At 36.6% G+C, this 27142-nt stretch overlaps 1 protein-coding gene across 10 annotated transcripts in view; it reads right to left on the bottom strand.

Annotated features, from left to right (window-relative positions):
* The window catches only part of HECTD1 (HECT domain E3 ubiquitin protein ligase 1), a 79240-nt gene that overhangs the window by 10984 nt on the left and 41114 nt on the right, over window positions 1-27142 (bottom strand). Inside the window, exons 17-35 of one of the 10 annotated variants that reach the window (XM_034417962.3) lie at window positions 26439-26585; window positions 23934-24028; window positions 23431-23536; window positions 21755-21889; window positions 21538-21677; window positions 20881-21204; window positions 18901-19067; window positions 18450-18626; window positions 14114-14950; window positions 11960-12181; window positions 7835-7968; window positions 7355-7511; window positions 5551-5773; window positions 4372-4426; window positions 4001-4183; window positions 3245-3455; window positions 3073-3158; window positions 1871-1998; window positions 1453-1654 (exon numbers count right to left, since the gene is read on the bottom strand). In XM_034417962.3, the coding sequence (XP_034273853.1) occupies window positions 1453-1654; window positions 1871-1998; window positions 3073-3158; window positions 3245-3455; window positions 4001-4183; window positions 4372-4426; window positions 5551-5773; window positions 7355-7511; window positions 7835-7968; window positions 11960-12181; window positions 14114-14950; window positions 18450-18626; window positions 18901-19067; window positions 20881-21204; window positions 21538-21677; window positions 21755-21889; window positions 23431-23536; window positions 23934-24028; window positions 26439-26585 (3729 nt within the window). The remainder of the gene's footprint in view (window positions 1-1452; window positions 1655-1870; window positions 1999-3072; window positions 3159-3244; window positions 3456-4000; window positions 4184-4371; window positions 4427-5550; window positions 5774-7354; window positions 7512-7834; window positions 7969-11959; window positions 12182-14113; window positions 14951-18449; window positions 18627-18900; window positions 19068-20880; window positions 21205-21537; window positions 21678-21754; window positions 21890-23430; window positions 23537-23933; window positions 24029-26438; window positions 26586-27142) is intronic. The other 9 variants (XM_087874961.1, XM_034417964.3, XM_087874971.1 and 6 more) reach the window with 9 other exon arrangements.

Below are 27142 nucleotides of genomic sequence, written 5' to 3'. Positions count from 1 at the left end.
AGCATATTTCCCCCAACAATTTAACTTTATTTATTTATTTATTTATTTATCATATTTGTATACCGCCCTACTCCCGAAGGACTCAGGGCGGTGAACAGCCAAAATAAAATACAGAGACATACAAAAGTTAAAAACTATTAAAAACAGATTAAATAATTTAGGCTCAAAAAATTAAAAACATCCAATTTATCTAAAAAACATTTAAAACCCAATTTAAAAGCCAATTTAAAAGGGAGAGTTAGGCCAGACCAGCCTGTTGGAATAAAAACGTTTTTAGGGCGCGGCGGAAGATGCGTAAGTCTTGGATCCTCCGTATCTCCGGGGGGAGCTCGTTCCAGATGGCAGGTGCCCCCACAGAGAAGGCTCTCCCCCTGGGGGCCGCCAGTTGACATTGTTTGGCCGACGTCACCCTGAGGAGCCCCTCTCTATGGGAGCGAACTGGTCGGTGAGAGGCTACTGGTGGCAGAAGGCGGTCTCGTAAGTACCCTGGTCCTAAGCCATGGAGTGCTCTAAAGGTGGTAACCAAAACCTTGAAGTGCACCCGGAAGACCACTGGGAGCCAGTGCAGCTCGCGCAGGAGGGGGGTCACATGGGAATGCCACATCGCTCCCGTCACCACCCGCGCGGCCGCATTCTGGACCAATTGGAGCCTCCGGGTGCTCCTCAAGGGGAGCCCCATGTAGAGAGCATTGCAATAATCCAGGCGTGAGGTGACAAGGGCGTGAGTGACCGTGCGTAACAAGTCCCGATCCAGAAAGGGACGCAACTGGCGAATCAGGCGAACCTGATAAAAAGTCCTCCTGGCCACAGCCGCCATATGCTCTTCTAAAGACAGCCGCGAGTCCAGGAGGACGCCCAAGTTGCGAACCCCATCTGTGGGGGCCAGCGACTCACCCCCAATAGTCAGAGATGGTGCCAACTGACTATATCGGGATGTCGGAAACCACAGCCACTCGGTCTTGGATGGGTTGAGCCTGAGTCTGTTCCTCCCCATCCAGATCCGTACGGCCTCCAGGCACCGGGACATCACCTCAAGGGCATCATTGGGGTGGTCTGGGGTGGAGATGTACAGCTGGGTGTCATCAGTGTACTGATGGTACTTCACCCCAAAACCACGGATGATCTCACCCAGCGGCTTCACATAAATGTTGAAAAGAAGGGGCGAGAGGACCGATCCTTGCGGCACTCCACATACAAGGGCCTCGGGGTCGACCTCTGCCCCCCTGTCAACACGGACTGCGATCGGTTGGAGAGAAAGGAGGAGAACCACTGTAAAACAGTGCCCCCCACCCCCAACTTTTGTTTTCTATGCAGTATGCATAGAGTATATGGGAGGCTGAAAAGTAAAACTTCTTTTCCCTTTACTCCAGAAAGGGAGACCTGTGGATACACAGATTGATTGTCTTGTTAATTTTTATTTTACTGCTTTTTGAAAGGAAGGATATATTTTACCTCCAAAACTGACTTTCTATCTGCATGAATCTGCATAACATTTTCTGCCCATTCCATCAAGGATTCACCACGTGGAACTTTGACTCTTTCATGTTTAAGGCGCCCAACTCTGAATTCTCCTGGATCATCTCTTCGTACAGTACTTGTAGTTCGTGTTCGCTCAACAGTTGCCTCACGTCGATTCTGTAGCCACACAATTGCTCTGGTAAGAAAAATAAATGCATTCATTTAGTTTAAAATGATAAGCATCTCTTTCATCACTTTCTGTAAAATATTGAAGATTCTTGATATTATGAACGTTAAGATTGTTCGCCCCTAACATAACAAATCAATGCTTATGATGTTCATGTTAAAAAAAAACTGTTATACACTAGAATGAATAACTAAGAAATTAAATAATTTTGAGCAAAGTTCTCACCTTGATGCTCCAAATGCTGTGCATGTGAAATATAGTTGTCTCGTTTCAAATGGGATTAAGAAAGGACACTTGCTAGTTATCTGTTCACACCAGTCTGGTAAAGCTCCACTTGCTAATGCTAATGGTTCCTGCGATTTAATAATTAAGATATGAAAACAGGTAAGTCAGACAGGTAAAATGCAGAGATATAAAGCTATTTGTAAATGTCTGGCTTGTCCTTTCCACACTCAGCTTCAAACACAACGTTAGTAGAGCTCTCATAAATTAACAGAAAAGTTTTATAAAAATTAATTTTCTTACATAGCAATCTTATCTTCAAGCGTGGCAACCTCCAAGAAAACGAAATTCTTGGCAAACAGAAATCTGGAGCAGAGGCATGTTAAGTATTTTTCACTTCTCTGGCTTAGGAGGTGGGGTTGTTTAACAAAATCTAAAACTGGGCTTAGTTACAATTCTTGGATAGATCAGCAACATTTGGGAATGTAGCCTGGAGAGTTCTGGATTTTGAAGGTTTCTTCTAACACACTGAAACAATCATCCCACCTCTCTATCTGTGCAGTCTATCTCTCTTTACCTTGATCACAATCCCACCACAATGACATACAGGCAACAGAGATTTCCCGGTGGTCTGAGAAATGGTATCTGAGATCAAAAATTTCTGATTGCCTTGAACTAGAACAGAGGTGGTCCAATTAGAACAGCCACACCCACCCCCTCCACGAAGGCAAAAAAGTCATGATATGTCACATGACACGATGAGTTTGACACCCGTGAACTAGAAGATCCCCTTCTACCAAATTTCAGAGTAATAGTGCTTACTCGCTACTGTCTCAGATAGGTTCTTCCACTAATTTAATGTCAAAAAAAAAAGAATGTTTACTATTTAAATGCAAATTTAATCTTCTGAACTTTTATAATAGATATCTCAGTAATTTCCATCCAAATAAGCTTACCACTCAAGTGTGAAAGTATGTCGACTGAATTGTATAACTGGTTACATTAGTTTTATTTGACGTTGGATATCTCCTTGGCCCCCAGATAGATAGCCTCTCTTTACATTTTGATTTGTGAAATGAATAGATCATATATAAAGGGCATATTCATAGAATTAATTTTTCAACAAAATCATATATTAAATTTCCAAACCATCTAAAAGATTATACAACTGAAAATCTTAAAATAATTTTTCAATAATACATCACCTCAATCTGTTGAAGAATTTTTGTGGTAATTTTTTTGCTAGTGAATTCATCTGGTGGAAAATTAAACTGGAGCTGTTCATCTCCTTCTGAAATAATAACAGAATTTTTTATTTCACGTTTTCTTAATAAAAAATTTTAGGAGAGAAATCTTTAGCAGACATTTCCAACTCACCTTCTTGTAAAGTTCGAGGAGAAAAAGGGTCACTTGCAACAATGTAGAGAATACGGAGTAACTGCAGAACATCCTCTACTCCACAGGAATTCTGTCCATTACCAGCTTTGGCTTGAGGCTGTTCTTTAATTGAACTAAGAATGTCTGAATTTTGAAGTGTGGAAATAGCTCCCTGATTCAAATTAGATTTTGATCCATGCTCACAAAAATCCTGCATGAATTACCAGAAGGAAAATAAATACAAATTGAATTTATATTAGAACTTGACTCGTTACAACAGCCCATGCTACTTAATCAAGCGGGGAAGGTGTTTATGGACCCTATCAGTTATAGAATTTCAAATGCTGGGATCCAGGAAGGGAGTTTTCTCTGCCTTTGCCCCCTCCCCCCTTTTTTGGGAAACATTTTCCCTCCCAGAGGTAAGGCAGTATTTTATCTGAACTCCATCCATAGTTCCTCTGTAAAGAAGATGGGCAGTTTCTAAATTTGATAAATAAAAATAAATAAAAAGTTTTTAAAAGAAAAAAGATGGGTAATTCAAGCTGGAGCTTAGACTATTGTTAGGCATTATGTTAAGGATATCATTACTGCACCAATTCAGAAGTATACAAAAAACTGCAGCTTGTAAAAGCTAACTATGACAACAGCACATAATGACACTTAATCAAGAAACAATGTTAGTCTTTATATCAAATCTATCTCACAAGACCAAAACCATACATTTCCAAATTAATACTTTTAGATGCAGATATATACCTTGTAAGCAGCTATGAGTTGGGAACAATTTCTGTTTTTCCTAATGCTTTTATTAGTGCCAGTTAATTTCCAGTGACGCAGAAAGGCTGAATCCGCATTCTTCTGCAGGTAGGTTATCAAATCATTCTTTGGTAAGTCATCAGTGCCAAGGTACTGCTCCACATGCTCTATTGACCAGCAACCCTACAACAGGAATCACCTAATGTTGGTCTTTCCTGATTGTAAGCTTGAAAGATTTAAATTTATGCTTCACTAGGAACATGCATTTATGAAATAATCTCACAATTTATGTAAAAAAATTAATTTAGCATAGCTTTCAAGCTGTTTAGGTGCAAAAACTGCAAACATCTGAAGGTTAAGATTGTTCTCACCATTTTCCCACTGTCCTTTTCTTTATCAGAATCCTTCATTTCTTTGTATACAATTCTAAACATAGAAAAGATCAGAGTTATTTATATAGTTTTGATAGTTTTTCCTTGCCAAAGAACTTATTTCTAAATTATAAGCTGTACAACGGGACTGAAGCTCTCCAGATATTTTGGACTTCAAGATAAACCCTGGACAGTATGGCTAGAAACTATGAATGATATAATTCAAAATATGTGAATAATTCTAAACTGCTTGTCATTGTACGTAATCATGGATAATGAAGCATCATTAAGTGTGATAGAAAAGGACTATTAGAATGATCAAAGAAATAAAACAATTTTTATGAAGTTATGTTTGGAAACTTTTAGTTTAGAAAAAAAGCAGAGGAGAGCACCATATATGCATATAAATTTATACACACTGTAGGAAAAATGAAGAGAGAAGTGCATTTCTTTCATTTCCTTTTTCATAATAATATAATGTTAAATAATCTTCAGACGACGAGTTTTCAAAATGTTTCAAATTCAGGCTATCACAAATTTAACCAAGAATTTGAAGCATCTGATTGCATAGCAGCTGTTTCAAAAGCAAAGCAGGTTGTTTTGAACTTAAGATACTATCCCAAAAATCAAGAAAGGGCATCACAGGCTCAAAAGAGCTCTTTCGCATTCAAAATGAAGAGTTCTGTACTCAAAACAACTATACTCAAATACGAAATGGTCCAAATTTGAATTGTTTTGAAACATTTCTATTTCTGAAAATTTTATCCAGCACAGAATGTCAGAGCAACCAATATAATTCTTCATTCCACAAATGAATTGCTCTTGAAACTTATCTTTAAATTATAAAAAAATAAAAACAATTTAAAAAGATTGGGTTAGTTTTCATGCAGTTAAAAATATTTTATGTAATTCTTCAATCCACATCTATTTATCACAGTAAAGATAAAAACTATGAAAACAGTAAAGAAATAATGGCCCCAAAGACTGACACAGTATTCTTAATATTGAAATATTTCAAGACATTGTTTCTGACATGTATTAACAATTATTTAATAGAATATTCCTACATATATTTATTCAGAAATATATGTGTTTGTTGTAGTTTACTATCAGAGAAGCAGATATAAATTTACAATTTTAGATTATTTTACAATTATGAACATATTCTTGAATTCTTACGTATATGTTGGTTCCCATATTCGTCTAAGTTTATCTGATTTCACATTGCCATTGCAGGAAAGCTGTAGCAATTTCTGTACATAGTAAAATATAGTTGACCGGAAATTTGTTAAGGGTAATTCAACTTCACGAGTTGTACCGAGTCCTGTAACTTTCAAGATAAGTGCTAAACGTGGTGATGGCATACATTCAACTTCTTCTAGGAGTTCCGAATGAGGTGTTCCTGCAACCAATGAATTGATGAAAAATTAGTAATAATTTACTATTTTCTGAGGCACCTGAAAACTCAAGTAAATTTGAATTGCTGCAATCTTTGTGTACAACGAAGTTAAATGTGCAATAAAGGCAATGGGGCTGAATTTAAGGAATGAACTCACAGCCTTACAATTGTAGAGGCCTTTCAGAAAGCAAATACTGGGAGAGGGACAACAGTAAACATGAGCAGTAAGTTCTAAAGATTGGTAAAGGCACACTGGGGCCATTATAGTTACACACTACAATCTTCTTAAAATGCCATTAGCAATTTGCATGGTGTGTAGATATAGAAACATAGTGTCTGTAAAAAAATCTCCAACTTAGTGAAGAAAAATGCTCAAGGAGTATCACAAGATTATTTGAAGAGTTCAGTATTTCCTTCTAGTTCCGTCTCCCTCAGGTAGAGTGTTTTTGTGGGATCTAGGGAGTAGCAGTACAAAGTTTTACTTAGTGTCTTTCTGCATTGCTTTACAATCTATCACATATTTTTGTTATATTGCATCTTGCATAACTTTATTGTCAACTATAGTGTATATAAATAAACTTAAACTTTTTTTAAAAAATCATCTTTACTTCTCAGTTACCCAGCGTTTTTAAAATCTTGCAAGTTTCAAGATTTATACCATTTTCAAATAAATTGTCAAAAAACAGGAGGAACAGTAAAAAAAAAACAATGAAGAGCCACTCTTATGCAGTTCTGCTGCTTTTTTAAACTAGAGTTACTTCTGTAGTGTATTTTAATTTTCTAACTGTTCAAGGAAATTACCCTTTGGGGAATATTTTTCAAAACTAAAATTAACTTTTGCACAAAATTGTCTGCTGCTCAAAAATCATATCAAATCAAAATCAAATATTTATTGCTGCCATAAACCAGCATAAATTATTCAGAAACACGGCAGCCTGTTTTTTTCTATGAAGAGATAACTTTGCTTGGACAATTAATTCAACAATGCTAACAAATACAAGATGGGATAAGCAGTATATACACTGTCTTAAATAATTACTTTTAAAATGGAAAAAAGAAAAGAGCCTATAAATTCATTAAAGTACAAGTAAATTTTTTAAATAGTTAAAAGTATTTATCCCATTCCTTCAAATTCTATTCCTTTCAGTCCCACAATTAGCCTCTACTCAATATCCCTGGTTTTCAATTCCTTCCACTGAAAAAGGTGTGTACGCCTACAGTTTTATCCCAACAGGAAGGTAGCATGGGAGATTAGTTGGTATAACACTGTTTTTTCTCTCCCAATCCAATCATTGGCTTCAGGGACAAAGATTTTATATATAATATTTTATATTTATATCTATATCTATCAGCTTAATGTATTTTCTAATATCTGAACTAACCTAGTAATTACATGTCTAATAATGTTGTGACATAAACCATAGAAGTTGGTTCAAACATTCCACTAAACCCAAACCAAACAATTCCATTGTTGTGGCTCAGCAATCCTCCTCCCCGCTCCCGCAAATCAGATGTTTTCCTCCTCTGATGCTTTATTCACACAATGTGAATTTCCCACATTTTTAAAACTGCTCTCATGTGTACCTGGGGGAGGAATTTCTAAATCAGTTGTTTGCTGCACATTAGTACGGCCAGGTCTTGGATCAAAGGTAGGTACTAGAGCAGAAAATTGGCGCTTTAACACATAGTCATCATCCCATGTTCTTCTACGTCCTCCTTTTGTTTCATACTCTTCTTCTTCCTGTTCAAAACATTATGATATGGAAATAACTGAAAATATGTAGGACTAATTGAAAATATCCGTTTGATTTAAAGCATACATAAACACAAAAACTATGGGGAAAATGGAAAAAACTTTTATCAGTTAGATTTAAGCCCAATTTCAACAAATAAATCACTTGTACTTTGCGATTCATTAACACGCTAAAAAAAAAAAAAGCAAACATGTACAGTATTAGGTTTGTATAAGCTGCTCAAATTTTGCTACAATTATAAATCTCTCTTAAATTCAAGACCTGGAATAAACGGAGAGAGAATAGAACTGTTAAAGCATATACACTGTACCATTACTTCTTCATATTCCTGATCTTCCTGATTGTCATCTTCATTTTCATCATCCTCCTCATCTGGCTCTGGTAGATCTTCATCATCATCTAATTCAGCCAACAGAGTGCTAGCCCGACAACTATCAAGGAAATCTACACAGAAAAACATAGACAATCGTAAGGTAGTCTCTAAAAAGAAAGATAGCAAAGGTGATAGATGAACTGATTTGATAAATTCAAAGCAGGAACAGGAAAAAGAAGTTCACTTAGCATGATGTTCAAGAAAACAGGACTGAAACCTATTTTAAGAAATTATGACAAATTAGGGCAACATTAAGCTGAAAAAGGAAAAAGGATTTCAGAAAATAACCTGAAAAAGAATGGAAAACTATTTGTAATTAATAAAAAACCCAAACCAATCTAAATTTTAATCTTAATGTTAAATGAAGAAATAGAAATATGCTGGTTTTTTCCTGTATGATAAGAATGAGATTTTATACCCATTATTTCCCTCCATACACTTTTGAAAACTTGACAATAGCAATAAAACGATTCACAAAAGATATATTTCCACTTCTTGCCTTCAGAAAGTGTGATAAAACCCTGAAGAATCATCTTTGTAATTATTTTTAGAACTTCAATTCTAACAAACAATTGCTACCTTACCCTAGCAATCTGAACAATATACTCTACTCAAAATTATTGCCTATATAAAACAGCAACGCATTAACTTTCTATGCCTGATCTCATTTCCCATACAATTGCTGCAAGATAATAACTATTTTGCTAAGCAATAGAGGACTCAACAAACTCAATTGTGGCTGTAAGTCGAGCATTACCTACATTTTCATGAGCACAAACACAGTGCAGCTGCCCTGAACGTTTTCCTTCAGAAAACGGAAACAGTTCATCTATGTAACATCTTCCAACAAAGTAGATATCCACACAACTTCATCAAAAAGTGCCTGACCAGTCAACCCAATATAGCACAACCAGTACAAGCTGTAAACAGGGTAACACTGCCATACATCAAAAACATTTCAGAAACCAGCAACAGATTAGATCTACATGACATCAATGTGCACACAAACCAACCAAAGCCTTCCAAAACATCCTAGCAGCCCGAGAAGAAAAAACAGGAGTCATGTAGAACATACAGTGTTAAGGACTGAAACGGCCACTACGTAGGACAAACAATCGGAAGACTAGCAGAGCACATCTTTGAGCACCAACTAGTAGTCAGAAGACATGATGAAAAATGTCATCGTTCTCCGTTCAAAATATCACCATTTGTTTTCCCAATCTGTTTACCTAACAACTGTGGACTATACATTCTCATCCTATTATATTAGTTCCCTCTCAGACCCTCACTTAATTTATCCAGTGCCATTTCCAGGGTTGCTGTATTATTGGATAATAATACTGATGTTAACTGCTTTCTTTGGAGAGAGAAAGCATTTCAGAACAGTGTCCTGGGTTTAGCACTTGATTAACAATGGGTGTAAACAGCCCATTACTCTATTATTATAATAGGTGATTGTAGATCAGTATTTCATGCTGAAATAGTTTTGGACACCACAATAATATTTTTTAAAAAGTAAATATATAAATAAATCAGAATTCCCTGGGAGGAACAATGAAGATGTCCACAGATCTAAATCAAAGCACAAATATTCCCAGAGTTTGTTTCATGTATTTGACTAAAATACAATTGTTTTCAAGAATCAGTCTTTTTAATGTTCTGAAATAGTCCTTAATTCTTTTCTCTGACATGAAAATAACAACTTGGCAAAGTTATTGCAAGGCTCAGAGGAGCTATTACAACACTCGGCTTCTCGTGTTGCCATTTTAGCAGAAAGTCTTAAATATTCTGTACCTTGCAAGAGGACTATGCATTGCATTTTATCATGTTTAAAGTCTACCTTGGACGGTAGCAATACAGTAGCATTTTAAGTGTTATACTAGTATTTTGCAGCGCTCTCTGAGCTGTTTACAGTGTCAGCATATTGCCCCCAACAATTTGGATCCTCATTTTGCTGACCTTGGAAGGATGGAAGGCTGAGTCAACCTAGAGCCCCATTAGGGCCAGAGCTATTATTGGCTGAGGCCTTGATGGAACAATTTGGGGAAACTATTGTCTGGGGAACAAGAATAGCAATGGTGCACAGAACTCACTGAGGAACCATTCTGCACCTGATTTTGTTCTTGGACCTCATAAACACAGATTAGGTTGACTTTCTTCCCAATTTAATTCACATCTATTGGTTTTTATATTTTATAGTTTAGCTTAAGAGCACGGTAACTTGAGTGGTAATTAATGGAGTCAGAGAACAGGCTTTATACAGAGGTTTTATATGAAGTATATGCTCTTTTCATATGTACTTCAAAGCACACTTCAGAAATCAGAGATGACACATGGACGTTTGGCTACTGGTTTGTATTTAAAGCATGGTCTCTTCTATTTTAGCCAGTGCATGCATATATTTAAATGTTGGTATTGTTGGCAATGTTTGAAATAATAATAATTGGGGAACGTGTTTTTTTTTTTTTTTTGGCTGTTGTTTTAGTTAACCCTTTTTAGGTAATTAAGACTATACTACAGCAAGCTCAGTTACATAGGCAGCATCTGCAAACATGTAAGGAAGCCACGTATTATTACAATGGAAATCCAATTGGGCTTGAGGTCTCCTTGTTTGGAACCTTTCCTGAACATTAAAGAAACTCCTATTGCAACCTAAAAAATGGGAAAAGATAATCAATGCTTTGATTTAAGTGTTGGGTATAGTACCTCAGAATAACAACAGACATTTCAATAAGAACTGCATAGGCTTTTGTGTGTTGGTTTTTTTTTTTTTAAATGACAAAAAAAAAACTTTAAAAGTTTCGGCACATTAGCTGATCAGTATTATAAGGAGCAAGATTCATGTTGACTTCCTGCTGTTTCCTATAGCAAGAATATTCTAAATACTTAAGGTTTTGTACTGCCAAATATGTAATGTTAACACTTCAGTTGTTTTTCAGTATTATTTTATGGGTTTCTACAAGAGTCAGTTCACATCTTATGCCAAGCCATAGCAAGGTTGTTTGCTCCTGCTTTAATGTGACATATAAACCAATTCATTAATTCTTACACTTTTGTATAAGGCAGACCACTATATTTGGTTCAAGGAATCATAATTAAAATTCCTAGCTCAGCATTAGATATGGATCAATTTACTGTATTGAAGATTGAAAATGGAAGTAATTTCAACTAGTTCTGAAGCAACACGACTGTAAGGATATTAAACAAATGAAAATTTGTTAGTATATTTTTAAAATAAGTAACCATATTTATACTGAAAACATTAATAAGCCTCTATTTGGCCATATAAATAGAATCACATTTCTCTGCTCTGTATCTTGTATAATTATAATTTGCTGCAGATATCTAAAAGAACAAACTAACACTGGTGCTGCTTCCAAACACAATGTACAAACCAACTGCCAACAATTATTTGGAACTGAGGTTTTGAATTTGAACAAACATTAAATATTAAAAACACTATGGAAATGCTAATTACTAACTGCAAATGCTTTTCAACATTTTTGACAATGTCCCTGAATCTATTCACATCCCAAAGTGCTAATTTCATGAAATATCCCAAACTATTCACCAATTTACAGAGGAGGAGAGAGAACAGTTATGAAGAAAAATAATGAGAAGTAGTCATTTTTAGAAGCAAATTTCTATCTATATTGTTATAACTATGCCATGGTAGTTGTTGCAAACTATTCTTCAAATGAATGACTGTAGCAAAGCATGAGGAAGACTATCCATTAATCCGTGCAATACATGTATACAGATGATTATTTCATTTACTACGGCATTCAAATTTCATGTCCTGTATGTCAAAACACCACTACTGAAATATCAATAAAGAAGTACCTTAAGTGACAACCATGTAAGAGAAGTGTGTAGAGCTGAAGTATATGGAAATATTGACAGTAGCTGAGATCCTTTGTGAAGAGGCCTTTATGTAGCTAATAAAGGGGCAAACAATCATTTGATATGCTTTAGTAAATGAAATTACTAAGCACAAAACCTGTGACAAAAATAAACCATGAATGGGAAATCTGCTTATGTTCATTTAAAAATAAAACTTACCATATAAAGAATATTCTGCTTCCTGACCTGTATCGCTCTCACTAGATGTTGATGTTAGGCTAGTAGTTAGAGTGTTACTAAGTGACTGACCAACAGATAAAACTGTAGTTGCTGTGGCTACATTGTTGCTGCTAGTAACACTGGATGTAGACATGGTCACTGTTGAGGTGGTACCAGTTGTAGTCAGATTAGGAAAACTTTGGGCACCCATTAGAGGAGAAGCTATAAAGATATGGTAAGATAAAATAAATAATCCAAAGTAGTACAATTTGCATTAATGAGTGTTGTGTATTAAAAATAAACCAATATTAAAAAAAAAAAAAAACAGAAGTCACTAAGCTTATGGTAATTAACGCAGAACTGCAGGCCAAGAAAAAAATAGACTGTTAAATAAAACAAAACATCAAAATAAGTATAGAAGCAACTGTGATTCTTATGACGTAGCCCACATATCTCGTTGTAATAATTATATGATGCGTAATCCATATTATAAAAAGTTTGTGATTATAAAGAGTTGATGATGTATGTGGGCTATTCCCTGTTCAAGGAAACTGAGAGTTCAACAATGTTTGTTACTTTACACATTCATAGCACCACTGCATCCAATCAGCTATTCTTAATAGGACAGGACCAGAGAATCAAAAGAAAGTAGGAGTTACTACTTCTATTTCACTTTCTAAGCAGAAACATATTTAGAAAATTCTGCAAGACTATTTCTTTTTTCTGATTTGTGTAGACTGAACAGCCACCATAAAGGGTTATTTTAGTTATTTTATCAAATTTATTCGGCCGCCCATCTAACCCAAAGTAAATTATGATCTTACAGGCAACAATTCTACTGATTTAAAATGAGCATGCTTTTATTTGTATGTTCAGGATATGCAGTAGTTCTTCTCCTTGAAAATCATTAGATCTTCCCCACTTCAGTTCATGATTTGCTGTCCATTTGTACACCATGGTTTGTTCAGCAGTGCATCATAACAAACTACAGTCTGGCATGAACACAACTTTCACTACCTGCTATCAATCATTATATTTTAGTGATCCTTTCTTAATAAGCTCTAGGATGGAAAAATTAGATTCAATAAAATGTTTATAGAACTGCAAAATACATCATAGAGGCTACTTGGCTATTTAACTGATTTCATCACTTAAAATTAAATGTTTAAAGTTGAAACATGTAATACAACATACATTGATTTACATAAGATTCCATAAAAATGTCCTCAATTATATACCCTGATTTATTTTAAGTTTCCTAAGTACAAGCAATAACATTCCAAAGCAAAATGAAAACTGCATAGTAGCCCCTCAAATGGTTTATGGTATTTAAGCTCCATTTCAGATTCTAATGATTTCAAGTTCTTTTCTATGAAAAATAATTTCACTATTTCTTCACTGCGTGTAACAGTGCTCATGCCATTTTTTTAAATGGCTCTGCTAAGTAAAAGCAACATCTGACACAAAAACTAAATAATTACATGACATTGTATTCATTCAGGTATAACACACTTAGAAGTAGGCCTTCAAATTCTCAAAATAGGATTTATTCCTGTTTTCTTTTACCAGTTCTTTAGTAAGAAACTGAGTAAAATATAATTGTTTTCAAAGTGGCACTATATATCTTCTGGTGGTTGTGTTATATAAAAAAGCAGTATTTCTCTACTGAAAATAATCAAAATCCACTATTCAATAAGACCACTACATAAGAAAAAATGAATGCAGGCAAAGTCACAATATAAAGATTACATATTTCTAAATTAGGTAAAATATAAATGTAATGTTCTGAGCAGATATCAGTTAATACATGGATGCATTCCTTGGGACTTCAGCTATTAGCTAGAATTAAAGGTACAGTTAATACAATTAGATAAAATCAAAAGCAAATAGCACGGCAATGGGTAGATTATGTTTGACATTTTAATGAACAAAATATGAAACCCAGTTATTTTACTCAAAACCAAACCCTTTTAAAAAGGGCAAGGAACATTCTACAGTGTGACTGTTATTAGCCACACTAAATCCAACAACATAAACAATATGAGGCAATATGGCTAATGTTAAGTATTCAATTGCCCTTCCCAAAGTTATTTCAAAAGAACACTTTCTTTTCTACAGAAATTGCATCAGTTTATCAAAACACTTTTTACTTACTTGCAGTGCTCATGACATTTCTTCCCAAAGTATTAGTGCTGTTATCACTGCTACTTCGACTTAAATTCATGTTGTTAGTAGCATTGGTGCGAGCTATATTTGCCACTCTCCGGACAAAGGACTCCAAACTAGAGGTTTCCCGCGAAGATAAATTAGGCACACTTGCACTGGAACTCATTGGAGCTCCAGCAGCCAGCAGTGAACTCACTGACAGTCTGTTACTTGCTGAAGAACTAAGGGGTCTTTGGGAAGCAGCTTCTTTATTAGTTAGCTCAGATACTGAACTAACGTCTGGAGAACTCACACTAACAATTCCCATGGATATGGCATTGGATTCCCCAGTCGCACGGATTGAGTTGTCAGGTCCTAGCTTTCTTTCAACATTTTCGTTGCCCACATCTGCTGTTAAGGTGCTGGTACTTGCACTGGATGCTGAACCTACTTCAGTTTGGGGCACACCATCAGCAGTAGAAAGGACAACTATTGGCTCATGGACGTCAGTGCCCGAAACTATATTTTGTTCCATTACATTTTCAGATCTCCGTTCCATTTTGGTCGAACCCAAGCTGATGTCGCTGCTACTGGCCACGCTACACACAGAACTGCTACTTCCTTTTCTACTTGAGGAGCCTGCAGCAGCAGTCATCTTGTCTGGACAGTTGTTTTTCACCAAGCTGCTCCATGACTGCGTTGTGCCTGAAACAGTGGATGAAACAGGTTTGGGTGATGCCGCTGAATCAGGGTCGTACCCTGGGGCAAGCTTGAGGTCAAATTTTCCTTCTGCGCCCATACGGTAAGAGTTAGAGCCACCAGCATCCCAGGTGACATCAATCCAGCCTAGAAAGGGACAGGAGTTTGTGAGACCCAGCAGAAAGCAGACAGGAGCGTGTCAGACAGTAGCTCCACAACATGGGATCAGCTTCCCATCGGGCCATTATTCTGAGCTATAAAAATACTTCAGGGAATTTGAAGTAAAATAAAAATGTAAAACTCAAACAGCATGGTTGTTGTAGATGCTATCTGGTTGTTCACTGTAATTCTACAGATTTGAGAACCCATCCAAATTCTGGAAACAGAATTTGATGTCAACTTTAAAAAAAAAATTCCCTTAAAAATAAAAATTGACCTACATGAAAGAAATATATGGATGTTTAAAGGGTATGGCCATTTATTCTTCATACCTCTATATTTTAAAATCTTAAATTACTGGAAATGTTTGGGTGTCATCTTTTCCTGTTTGATCTTTGTTTAAAGATAAAAATATCTTTATTTCAGATAATGCCTGACTTATTATTAAATTCAGTATTTGTTTTAATGTGACTTTCTGTAAAATGTGAAAATCATATATACAGAAAAGCAGAGAGAGTCTGGAACTATAAAGATGGCACACTCATTCTCTTAGGGCTCTGGACAGCTGTGAAACCTAGCTTTGGTCCCAGTCTTTAGTTTGATGTTTGTCACTATTTACTGGCCCCTATACTATTTTGTGGGTTTTGTTAGCAGAGTATTTTAATGTGGGCTGTCTGCTAATTTAATGTTTCTTGATGTTTTTGTTTTTTTAGTTTTTGTACACCACCCAGGGTCTACCAGAATTGGGCAGTTAATTAATATAAATAAATAAATAAATAAATTCTAAACTTATAGTTAAAAATCTAGAACTAAAAAGTCTCCTTAGCATTATCCAATTTAATTTCATTATATACAATGGTAAAAAAGCAGTTACCGTGTTTCCCCGAAAATACGACCTACTCTGAAAGTAAGTCCCAGCTTGATTTTTACATGTGTACCCAAGCCCTACCCCCAAAATAAGCCCTAATTAAGACCCTGCCCACTCCAGGATGCACGGGTAAAAATTAAGCTAGGGTGGGGATGGGGATGTGTGGAGCTGCCCTACTGCTTATTTTTGGACAGTTGCAGCCAGGCTTCTCACACCTCATCCCATTTCTTCTGCAGCCGGCAAGGCTTTCCTGAAGGCCTCTGTAGCCGATAACAGAGCTTTGGATCGATCTGGAGCTCTGTTATCGGCTTCAGAGGCCTTCAGGAAAGCCTTGCCAGCTAAAGAAGTTCCTGAAGGCCTCTGATAGCGAAAAGGAGGCTGAGGGTGACACACGCAAGTGAGGTGAGTCAAAGGATGACATTCTCCCCCGAAAATAAGACCTGGTGCCTTTTTTGGTGGCAAAAGAGATATATAAGACAAGGTCTTATTTTCGGGAAAACACGGTAGATCCCAATGAAGCGAACAAAGTATGAAAATGCATAGTAAACTTGATAAAAGCCAAAGAAAAAAAAGGCAAGTTGCAAAATGTTAAGCCAGAATACCATAGCAAGCTGTTTTTATATTATATATAGAGAGAGGGCTTTAGTTTTTCTTGAATAATTGATCATTCATACAGTATGAAGCACATCAAAAATAAGGGTACAATGGTTATAGTTAAACTGTACAACCTATACAATTAGTATTTGATATGTTTTGTTTATGATTTCATTACTATATGTGAAAAGCATGTTACATTCACATCATATGAAGACAAGACTTTTGGTCTAGTGCAACAAAGTGTTCTTTATTAATTAACTAGTTTTATTGAAACACATTTATAGAACTATACATAAAAAACTTCCTGCGTACAGGTAGATTAGATTTGAAAATATCTACGGATGTCATTTCTTTTGGTTAGGTCAAGAGTCTGTACTATTTAGTCACCTATTATTGTTATTTTTAAGAGAATGGCAGACTTCATTATTTTTCAAAGGAACATTGCAAAGTATAGGTCTCAATTGTCCTTGTTCACTTTTCCTTTGGAAATAAATCTGTTAAGTTTCAAGTATTGGTAATCAAACTTATTTCAAAACAATTGTGGTTAGCACTGTGTAATTATTTATATTTTAGAAAGCATAGATGAGGTTAATTTCAGCAACTGCCCTTTTTATTTAACATAGCCAAACAGGTGTCATCAGAGTAGAGAACTGTAATTGCAGACTAACTCTGCCCACAGCCTAAAGTTTGGTCCTGAAGGGCCTAAGGTTGACTCAGCCTTCCATTTTTCCGAAGTCGGTAAAATGAAGATCCAGATTGTTGGGGCTAGTATGCTGACTCTATAAACTGCTTAGAGAGGGCTGTAAATCAGTATATAAGTCTAAGTGCTATTGCTAATCTTTCTTGGTTTTGAGAAAGTTTTCCAGAGATATTGATTGCTGAAATTTGCTTTGGGTAATAAAGAGAGAGATATGATGGAAGTAAAGCATTATGAATGGAATCCTTACAAATGGATCAGTACTGAGAAAGGATATGTTAATACCCCCTTGACTGTTTAATGTATTTATGAATAAATGTATAAGAAATACTTGTGCTAATATTAGAAGTATATTGATTAGGGACATAAACTTGCATATATTTGTATAGATGACACTGTTTTATAACGAGGAATACAAATCTGCAGATTACATTATCAAACACCAAGGCTGACAAGGAAAATAGAATGAAGGTTTGCAAGTTTCAAATAAATGGTAAAAAGACTAAAACAAGTAGATGAGTATGTATACCTTGGTAGAATGTTAATTAATAGTGGAAAAATGGATGGATATTTTAAAATTTGCAAATATTGGTTAAAAAGAAGCAGTAGGTGGTCTTTTACTTATCAAAAGAAGTAAAATGTCTCTATAAAACATGTTATCATCCACTTTATTATGTGGAAATAAGAGCTGGATATGACAGGAGAAGCAAAAATAAGTTGATTTCAATAGGAAAAGTGTTCTTGAGAAGTATGTGGGATAGAGTATAAAGATTCATGGATATATGAATTAATATTGATTGAAAGCAAAAGTGTGTGACTAGTGAGAAGGAATATACTGAAGTAGTATAGCTACATAGAGAGAAAGAATGAGAATATAGCTGCAAAGCAAATCCTGTATATGAGGAAAGGATATTCATATCACAAAAAGGGAGTGAGAAAGTTGGATGGAGTTGATGAGATTTATAAAAGTGAGAAGGAACAAAAGGTAATGTATGAACCACTATATGAACTGGGTGAAAGCAAGGCTGTTTTTTTAAGAATAGAAAGGAATGTATATATGGAATGTTGGAGTAAATTAGTTTTAGTTAAGTTTCATTATTTTTTGGCTTTCTATTTTTTACTCCTTTTCTTACTCCATATAATGTTGCTTACCTTAAAAGGGAATAGCGAAATGACTATCAAATTATCAGCCAAATGTACCAATTATTGTTTTCGCAATGATTTCTGAATAAACATTTTCCCACTCACATAGGTTAAATATTCAAGAATAAAAGACTATTTTAATAGTCATTTGAGAAGAGGAAGTTATTTAAATATCTGCTTACCATTATGTAATTCACCTGTAACAGTGCCTTCCCCTTGGGGGCTGCCATCTTGATCTCTCCATTTCCAGTCAATTCCTCTGATGACACGAGCACCTGGAACCATGTATTTCAGAACCTGAGAACGAACCAGTCTTCTCTGCCTTCGCAGATTAGCCTCTGCTTCTTTAGCTGCTTTTCCTAAACAGATGTGAAATTTGGATTATAAACCCTATTTAGACTCAATCTATACATCATCAGACATTCTAATCTGGCTCAAAGTAGCTGAAATGCAACGAATGCAACCCAAGCTGATTATGTCACATTAAATTATCTTTATGGCCATCAACAAATATTGGGAAAATACACAATTTAGGGCCCAAATTACTGTAGTAGTAGTAGTGGTGATGGTGGGGTGGTGGTGGTAGTAATAATAATAATCATAATGAAAAATCAGTTACTTTACATTGCTTACCTAACTGATCTTCGCATACACCATTCACAGTGCCATAAAGTTCAAATCCCGACAGGGAGAGATAGTGTGTCTGCCCACTGGCATTCTTTCCCATCTGTTTAATTCTTATATGTCTCCAACCTTGTTTTTCATCCTTCGGTGAGTCTAGTGGCCAGGTTGCCGTTGAACTTTACATTTGGGAAAATTGCACCAAAAATTAGATTATTTTTTTTTAAAAAAAATAGACTTAAATGAGCAAAAACACACTCACAAAATTACATTTTGGGGTATAAAGCATTAAATATTTTAAAAAGCCAAGTACCTTAAAAATAAGGAATCAGTGCTCCACTCTACTTCACAATATAACACAGTGTATACTATAAAGCAGTGTTGGTGAACCATTTTGGCACTAAGTGCCTAAACTGGAGCACTGTGTGCACCGGAAACCGGCACCACCTGCTCTTCTGGTTTCTGGTGTGCATGCCTGTGCAAAGACCACCTGGCCGGTGCACATACACACACCAGAAACTGGAAGAATGTTAAAATTTGAATGTCAAAATTGGCCCGGGCCACAGGGGGAAAGGGTAGTGGGGGGCACCAGAGGTGGCGCTGGAGGTGGGAGATGGAATGGGAGAGGGATGAGCCCCGTGTGAACGGACCCTCTGCCAGCTCCGCCTGGCCTTTCAGGGGTCCTTGCCTGTCCCCCCCGGTCATCGGGATGGCAGGACATCCCCACCAACCGGTTCTGCAGCCCCGGACAGGGAGAGAAAATTGCTCTGGAAAGCTAGAGTCCCTTCCCGGCCTTGGAGGAAGGGGTGTTGGCATTCCTGGGGCTCAGGTTGGGGGGCCATCAGGCGGGAGAGCATCACCCCAACTCTGGCCGGGAGGAAGTGTCCCCCCAACCTGCCACCGAGAACAAGCCAGTGCAGCCCTACCTCCCGCCACTTCTGTCAAGGGAGTGCAACCGCTTCCCGGCCTGCGCACCTCTTACCCTGGCGCGGGACAGACATTCCTCCTGCGCGGACTCAACTCCTGCGCAGCCCCGCTGCCCCAGAAGAGCAGCAGCCGCAGGGCGAGGGTCAGCAGCAACCATCCAGTCCTTGCAGCTGCTCCCCCGCTGGCGAGCCAGGCCCTCAGTGGCGTCTCCATACATGAGGACCTGTGTTCTCCTCCGGTCCTCCTGGGGCAGCTCACCTTCCCGACAGTGACTCTTCCTCCTCCTCGCTGCTTCAGCATCCTGGCCAGAAGCAGCAGTGCGAGAACCGCCACCACCCTCGCCACGGCGGAGGCAGGAGCAGGTGGGACTGCTGCCCTCCCAGCCAGCAAACGCTATTCCTCTGTCCTGTGTGCTGAAGCTGGCCAGGCGCTCTGGACTGTTGACGTGTGTTGGTGCTGTGGGCTGGAGCCGTGCAAGAAGCCCTCTCGGGCAGGGATGGAGGGAAGCACCAGCCCGCCTGTTCTGGTCGACAGGTCTGCTCTCCTAGGAAGCAACTGCCTCTCAGCGTCTTTGGGCATGTGAGCTGTCGCCTGTTGCTCTTCTGGGTTCCAGCACACCGGCCAGATGGTCTTCACATGTGCGGGAGCATCGGAAACCGGGAAACCAGGTGGTTGGAAACAGGAAGATCATCTTCCGGTTTCCAGCACTCCTACACATATGAAGACCAGCTGGCCGGTGCGCTAGAACCCGGAAGAGCAATGAGTGAAGGGTCGCGTGCCTGGAGAGATGGCTCTGTGTGCCACTTCTGGCATGCATGCCATAGATTCGCCATCACTGCTATACAGCCTTTAAAAAAATGCCCACTAAGATCTGGAAGCAAAATAATGGCATAACAATACTTCCATAAATCACAAAGAAGTTCAAGAATGCAAGAAACACTCCTGAACTCATTAGTACCAGCGATGATTCTTTGTATATTTAGTTGGTTCAGAATGTTTCACAATATTATTGGCCTAAATGTATATTATTATCACAGATGCAAATGTAACAGAAGAAAAACATACCCAGGTTCATTTAGACTGCAGTCATCAACGTGAGTGTATAAAGTAGTCCAGTTCTGTCCGTCCTTAGAAACTTGAAAAACCCAATTTCTGAGAGCTGATCGTCCATAACCACGAGCATGGCGCAGGGTGTAAGCTGATGGTATCACCCAAAGACCAAGATCTATTGCAAACCATGCATTTTTATCATCATTAGTATGACAGTTTAAAGCTGAACTCTCATGGCTTAAGATGTCTTCTAAACGACCATATGGCAGATTTCTTCCTTCTGAAGATGTAACTACAACTAGCCCATAGGCAGCTGGATTCACCCACTCATATGCTGTTCTACAACAAAAACAACATTAATATTCATGAATCACAATACATGTAAGTTTAAAGCAGAACAAATTAAGTCATATTTTCTATAATTCATGCAAACATGAAGTTTATATTTCCATATTATACATTTCAAACTGAGAAACTAAACACAGTTACTGATGAAAGAATTAAATCTAAACAGCTAACATAAATATTAATATATTTAATCACTTTAATCTTCTACATTTCCTAACTTTAGAAGATTAAACTGAAATCACATGAACAGTGAAATAGATCCTGACTGTTTTTATAAAAACTATTTAAGATATGTTTAAATTAATTAAATTCCTGAAGTCTTACTTGGCATTTGTTCCAATCCAGTAAATAATTCCATTTTCATCAAAATCATGCTGATGTCTGAAAATAAATGTCTGGCCTTCCCGCAGTTTTCGTACAAAAACAAACGAAGCTCTATCAAAATCATACCACTGCTTTGCCACCTAAAAAAATATGATGGTTACTAAAGGATCACGGAATACCTGACATTTGCAAAATGAGCGAAAAGGATTTTGCTCACCATTTTAAGAAGATATTGTTCTAAAGATTCTACTGTTGCCAAAGGCTCCATTTTCAACATTCGACCCGTTCTGTCTATCAAAGCTGTTTCCCCAGAAGCACGTTCCAAACGAAATCGTAGCCGTCTTGTTAATATCTATAGAAAATGTAACAAAGTTTTACTTTAATTTAATGAATTGTGAAACTTACAATTTTAAATTAAAGCAAATATTCCTATATTGGGAAATTGAGAACCAATTTCAGTACACATTACACTCCTGTATCAAAATGATAGTTTGGATGTAATGCCCTTTTCTGAAATAATGAAGAAATCTGTTGATGGTTTGAGCTCTGAGCTTAGCGATTTGGTTGCAAACGTTTCATCCCCATTAGAGGATGTCAAGGTCTGGTTTCAGGTTGATTTGATCGGCTGCGTGTCATATGGTATGATTTCTTGTGATCTGTCAAGTTATAACTGTTTGCAGCGTGGCTGTTTGTTGGTCTTTAAATGCTGCTTTCGGGATTGTGGTTGATGTTGTTCTTTCGTTCTAAGTGGTTGATAGATTGGGTTGATATCAATGTGTCTGTTTATAGGTTAGAACGAAAGAACAACATCAGCCATGCTGCAAACAAAGTTAACTCGACAGATCACAAGAAACTGGACCACATCACATGCAGCTGAACATTGTCCTTCAAACCAGTTCTTCTATACCCGTGATGGCGAACCTATGGCACATGTGCCAGAGGTAGCACGCAGAGCCCTCTCTCTGGGCACATGTGCCGTCGCCAGCTGCTTTTCTGGCCAGTTTATCTTCGCATGCCAGAGCACCGGAAACCCGAAGACCAGCTGGCCGGTGCACATGCGCACGCTGGCCAACTGATTCAGGTTTCTGGCGCTCCGGTACACATGAAGACCAGCTAAACCTAAAGACCAGCTGGCCAGCGTGTGCATGCGCACTAGCCAGCTGGTCTTCGGGTTTCCGGCGCTCCAGTACACACGTTCCAGTTTGAGCACTCGGTACTAAAAAGGTTCACCATCACTGTTCTATTCTAACCAAAGAACTGTAACAACAAATGTTGTTTGATCTAAGATAATATATCTCTTCCAAACACACCTGCCAAGGAGATTCTATCATATGCTCCGATAATATACACTGGTGATTAGCTGAAAATTAGCCAAAACACGTAATTTAGAGAGATTTTTTTTTAAAGGGAACTCAACAATAAATTTCACCACTCTCTTGCAACTCAGCTGATTGTAAGTATGAATTCATCAATGTGTCTACTGATCTGGCTAATCTTGTTCATCTGCTTTTATGAAAAAAGAAAGGGTAAGGACAAGAATCCTAGCCTCATCTCCAGGCTATATAAATGAAAAAATATCAACTCTAAGTAAAAAAAAAGGTCAAATTTATATTATCTGGAACTTTATCAGCCATAGCATCCAAATCAGTTTTTCTTAAAGAGTGTCAGTTAAGAATGAGGCCCTATATAATTCCCAAGTTATGGAATGCACTTGTGCAGGAATTGCACCTCCCCACTCTTTTCTTCAGAATCAAATCCCTTGTTTTTAATTGTTAAATAGCTGCACTTATTTTAATGCTTGTCTTTGAATTTGTATATTTTTTTAAAAAATCATATAGCTGTTAATAACTTCCTCTACAACATAAGCAGATTTCCATAGTACTGCAAAATTACCTGGAGATTATATGATGATCCTGGTGAATCATACAAATGTAACGGAAGCCGTTCAATAGATTCCAGTACTGCTATCAATTTCCGAATTAATGCAACTGCTGGACGACTATGAACAAAGAGAAAATAAGCACTATAAAATGTTTGGAGAATATACTATTTAAAAAATGAGTTCAAATTAGACACAGTGTACAGTGTACCAAAATATCAAACTCCATTTATTAGAAAATATTATTTGCATAGCTAAACATGGGGAATCAAAAATAATGTTTTTTAAAAAATAGCAGTTCTCTGCCAAGTGTGTGTGAAACTGTAGCAATAATTCATGTATACTGGGAAGGAAAAAAACACTGCTCTAAGAAATGGGCAAATTCAATCAATTATTGGCTAACAAAAAATTTTAGGGTGATATAATACAATATGTGTTTCTTTTTACTGTTGGAAACTTTATAAAATGTTTATCATATCATAATACATTTGTAATATGTTTAGTGACTTTAAGTTACCTTTCATCATCTTCATTTTCACTGAAAGCTGTTTTGAACACATTTATTCTTTCCACTAATTGACTACAGTCTTGTTTCAAATCGTAATCCATATTCTAAAATAAGAAGACACTATTTAATGCTAGCGAAAAATAACAAGCCACACACTAAGTATGAATGAATCTTAATCAAATAGAACATATATCTGTATTGGTTAGAGCTAATGGGTTATCATACTATTAAAATCCAGAGGGTTTTTTTGCCTTATTATGTTATTATGTTAACCCAAGCATTTATAAATATTTCACATGCTTTGCACAATGCCTTTTCAAACTGCAAAATCTTGAGAAAATACTAAATATACTCAAGGAAACAATTAAATGAAGTCATTTAACTTCCAAGAAAAATTAATATAAACTGAAAGTGATAAAAAAAATCAACAAGAAAATAATCTACTTTATATATTAAAATTATCACTAATTACTATTTAGTAATATCATAAAATACTGAAAACCAGTCACTACAAAATATTGTAAAATATCACAAAATCCCTGCCTGTAGTACATATTGCTTCATTCTTTGATTAGTAGAAAGTACAGAGTACAGTCCTCGACTTATAACCGTTTGTTTTGTGACCATTCAGTTACAACGGTACTTAAAGTGACTTACAACAGTTTTTCACACTTACAACCACTGCAGAATCCCCAAAGTCACGTGATCAAAATTAAGATGCTTGACAACTGACTGATATTTGCGACGGTTGCAGTGTCCTGGGGTCATGTGATCCCCTTTTATAACCTTCTGACAAGCCTAGTCAATGGGGAAGCCAGATTCACTTAACAACCATGTTACTAATTTAAGAATTGTAGTGATTCACTTAACAAACATGGCAAGAAAAGTCATAAAATGTGGCAAAACTCACTTAACAAATTTCTCAGTTAGCAACATAAATTTTTGGGCATAAAAGTTGAGGATTACCTGTACTGTCTTTTTCACAACAGGCCACACATTTCCAAAAGCCAAATTTCTTAATATCTGGAATAATATCATTTCCCCAATTTCTCAATATAATTCTTTTATTCGCCCATATTATGGCACAATATGCAAAGCACTAACTAGGAATGTAACAGTGTTTCATGCACATACACTCAAAGTTGAGTATAGGGGAGCTTATTTAGCTTGACAACTTGAGAGAGAAAATTTGGGAGTAATCATATTGAAAGACTTTTCATCTCACAATTCCTTAGCATTGAAAGGGTCCCAAAAGTCATGTCAAGAATAAACAATCTCTTATGCTATCTTAAATCTATTGATCAAATTGAGACATTTCTGGCCAAAATTTGAGTTCAGAGAAACCTCCAATAATAGACCCACAATGTCTATATTTGTGAAAATACCAAAAGTATGTCCTACAATAGATTTAACTTATTTGACAACAGTTCCACAGTTTTTATAACATTCACATAGATCTAAGCCAATTGCCATTATATTATCTAAAGCAGAAAGCCTTTTGCAGGGCTAAAAAAAAGACAAAAAATTAAAGTACATACAAACAGTCCTCGATGTGACCACAATTGAGCCTAAAATTTCTGTTGCTAAACAAGATAGTTATTAAGTGAATTATTCCCCATTTTACAGCCTTTCTTGCCACAGTTGTTAAGTGAATCATTGCAATTATTAAGGTAGTAACACAGTTGTTAAGTGAATCTGCTTCCCCGTTGACTTTGCTTATCAAAATGTTGCAAAAGACAATCAGATGACCCTGGGACACTGCAACCATCATAAATACATGCCAGTTGCCAAGCTTCAAATGGTCACTAAATGAATGGTTGTAAGTCAAGAACTACCTGTATGTATTTGGACTGAACATTCCATATAGATTAATACAGAATGTTTAAGAAACCATTGGGACATTTTACCAAGGAAAAGAAGCAAGAGAAAATATCTTCCCGTTTCTGGTCTTTTCTATAGCACAGTTATAAATACTTTATGTACTGCCTAGGATACTTAGAAATTTATGTTGGCCACATATAATGGTTGATGGATAAATCTGGCCCAAATTTTTAAAAAAATTAAACAAATCTTCTATTCCTAAATAAAGTTATATTTTTATTTAATAGCAATAGCACTTAGACTTATATACCGCTTCACAGTGTTTTGCAGCCCTCTCTAAGCGGTTTACAGAGTCGGCATATTGCCCCCAACAATCTGGGTCCTCATTTTACCTACCTCGGAAGGATGGAACGCTGAGTCAACCTTGAGCCTGGTGGGATTCAAACTGCCAAGTTGCAGGAAGCCGGTATTCAGCAGAAGTAGCCTACATTCTAACCACTGCGCCACCATGGCTCTTATAGATTTATATTTCAACTTTTTAAAAAAGGTGTTGGCAGTTATCATTTCTGCATTCTTCCCACAAGTTGGTAGGAAGATAAATGATAAAGGTCAACAGTATATTATATAGCTGAGTGAAAATTTGGATTCCGCTCTTCCTAATCCACTACTATACTAGTCCCGCAATAAACTTACATTATTCAGTACAGTAAGGAGAGCCTGCACCAAGCCACTGCTGCACATTTCATATGGTGAAATTGTAGTTTCATCCTTTAACAGGACAATTAAATTTTCCAGGGCAGTCTTCATTAAATCTCGCCAAGTGTTTTCTCCCTCAATAAACTAAAAGAGAATGAAATAATAATTCTCCCATTAATGACATATTATTCTACACAGATGGTCAAATTACACATGTAAGAATTTTACAAGAACAGTTTTCATATTTGTAATATGTGGAATATTTTGTGCCACCTAAATATAACTTAGTTAATAACTAAGTATTAAGAGGTCAGAAAAATGCTATATTGTATCTATCCAATATATTGGCATTAAAATCATATAATCAAATATATAATTAAGAGTCCTTCATGATATTCTATGGAACCAGGAATTATGAATAAAACATAAACAATATTAATTGGGGGAAAAAACTCTGATCCAAGAGTTTACAACAATTCAACCCTCCTGGCTTGATGGAACAAGGTTTGCACCAGTTTTCTAAAAATCAAGAGAAAGGTTGGCATCTGTACACTGAGGGGGATACTATTCCAGAAAAATTGGAACAGCAAGTAAGAAGGCCTGTGAAGTAGTTATCCCAGCACCTCTTACAATATAAACAAGTATTTCTGGGTGTACCCATCACTTTAAGTTGTTGGATGAGGTATATATAGTTCATAAAT

The sequence above is a fragment of the Pantherophis guttatus genome, chromosome 1 (assembly GCF_059756535.1).
Source record: "Pantherophis guttatus breed Tessera chromosome 1, ASM5975653v1, whole genome shotgun sequence".
In the NCBI taxonomy this organism is placed as follows: domain Eukaryota; kingdom Metazoa; phylum Chordata; class Lepidosauria; order Squamata; family Colubridae; genus Pantherophis; species Pantherophis guttatus.
Note: the sequence above shows the minus strand (reverse complement) of the source record. Positions and strands in the feature narration are given on the sequence as shown.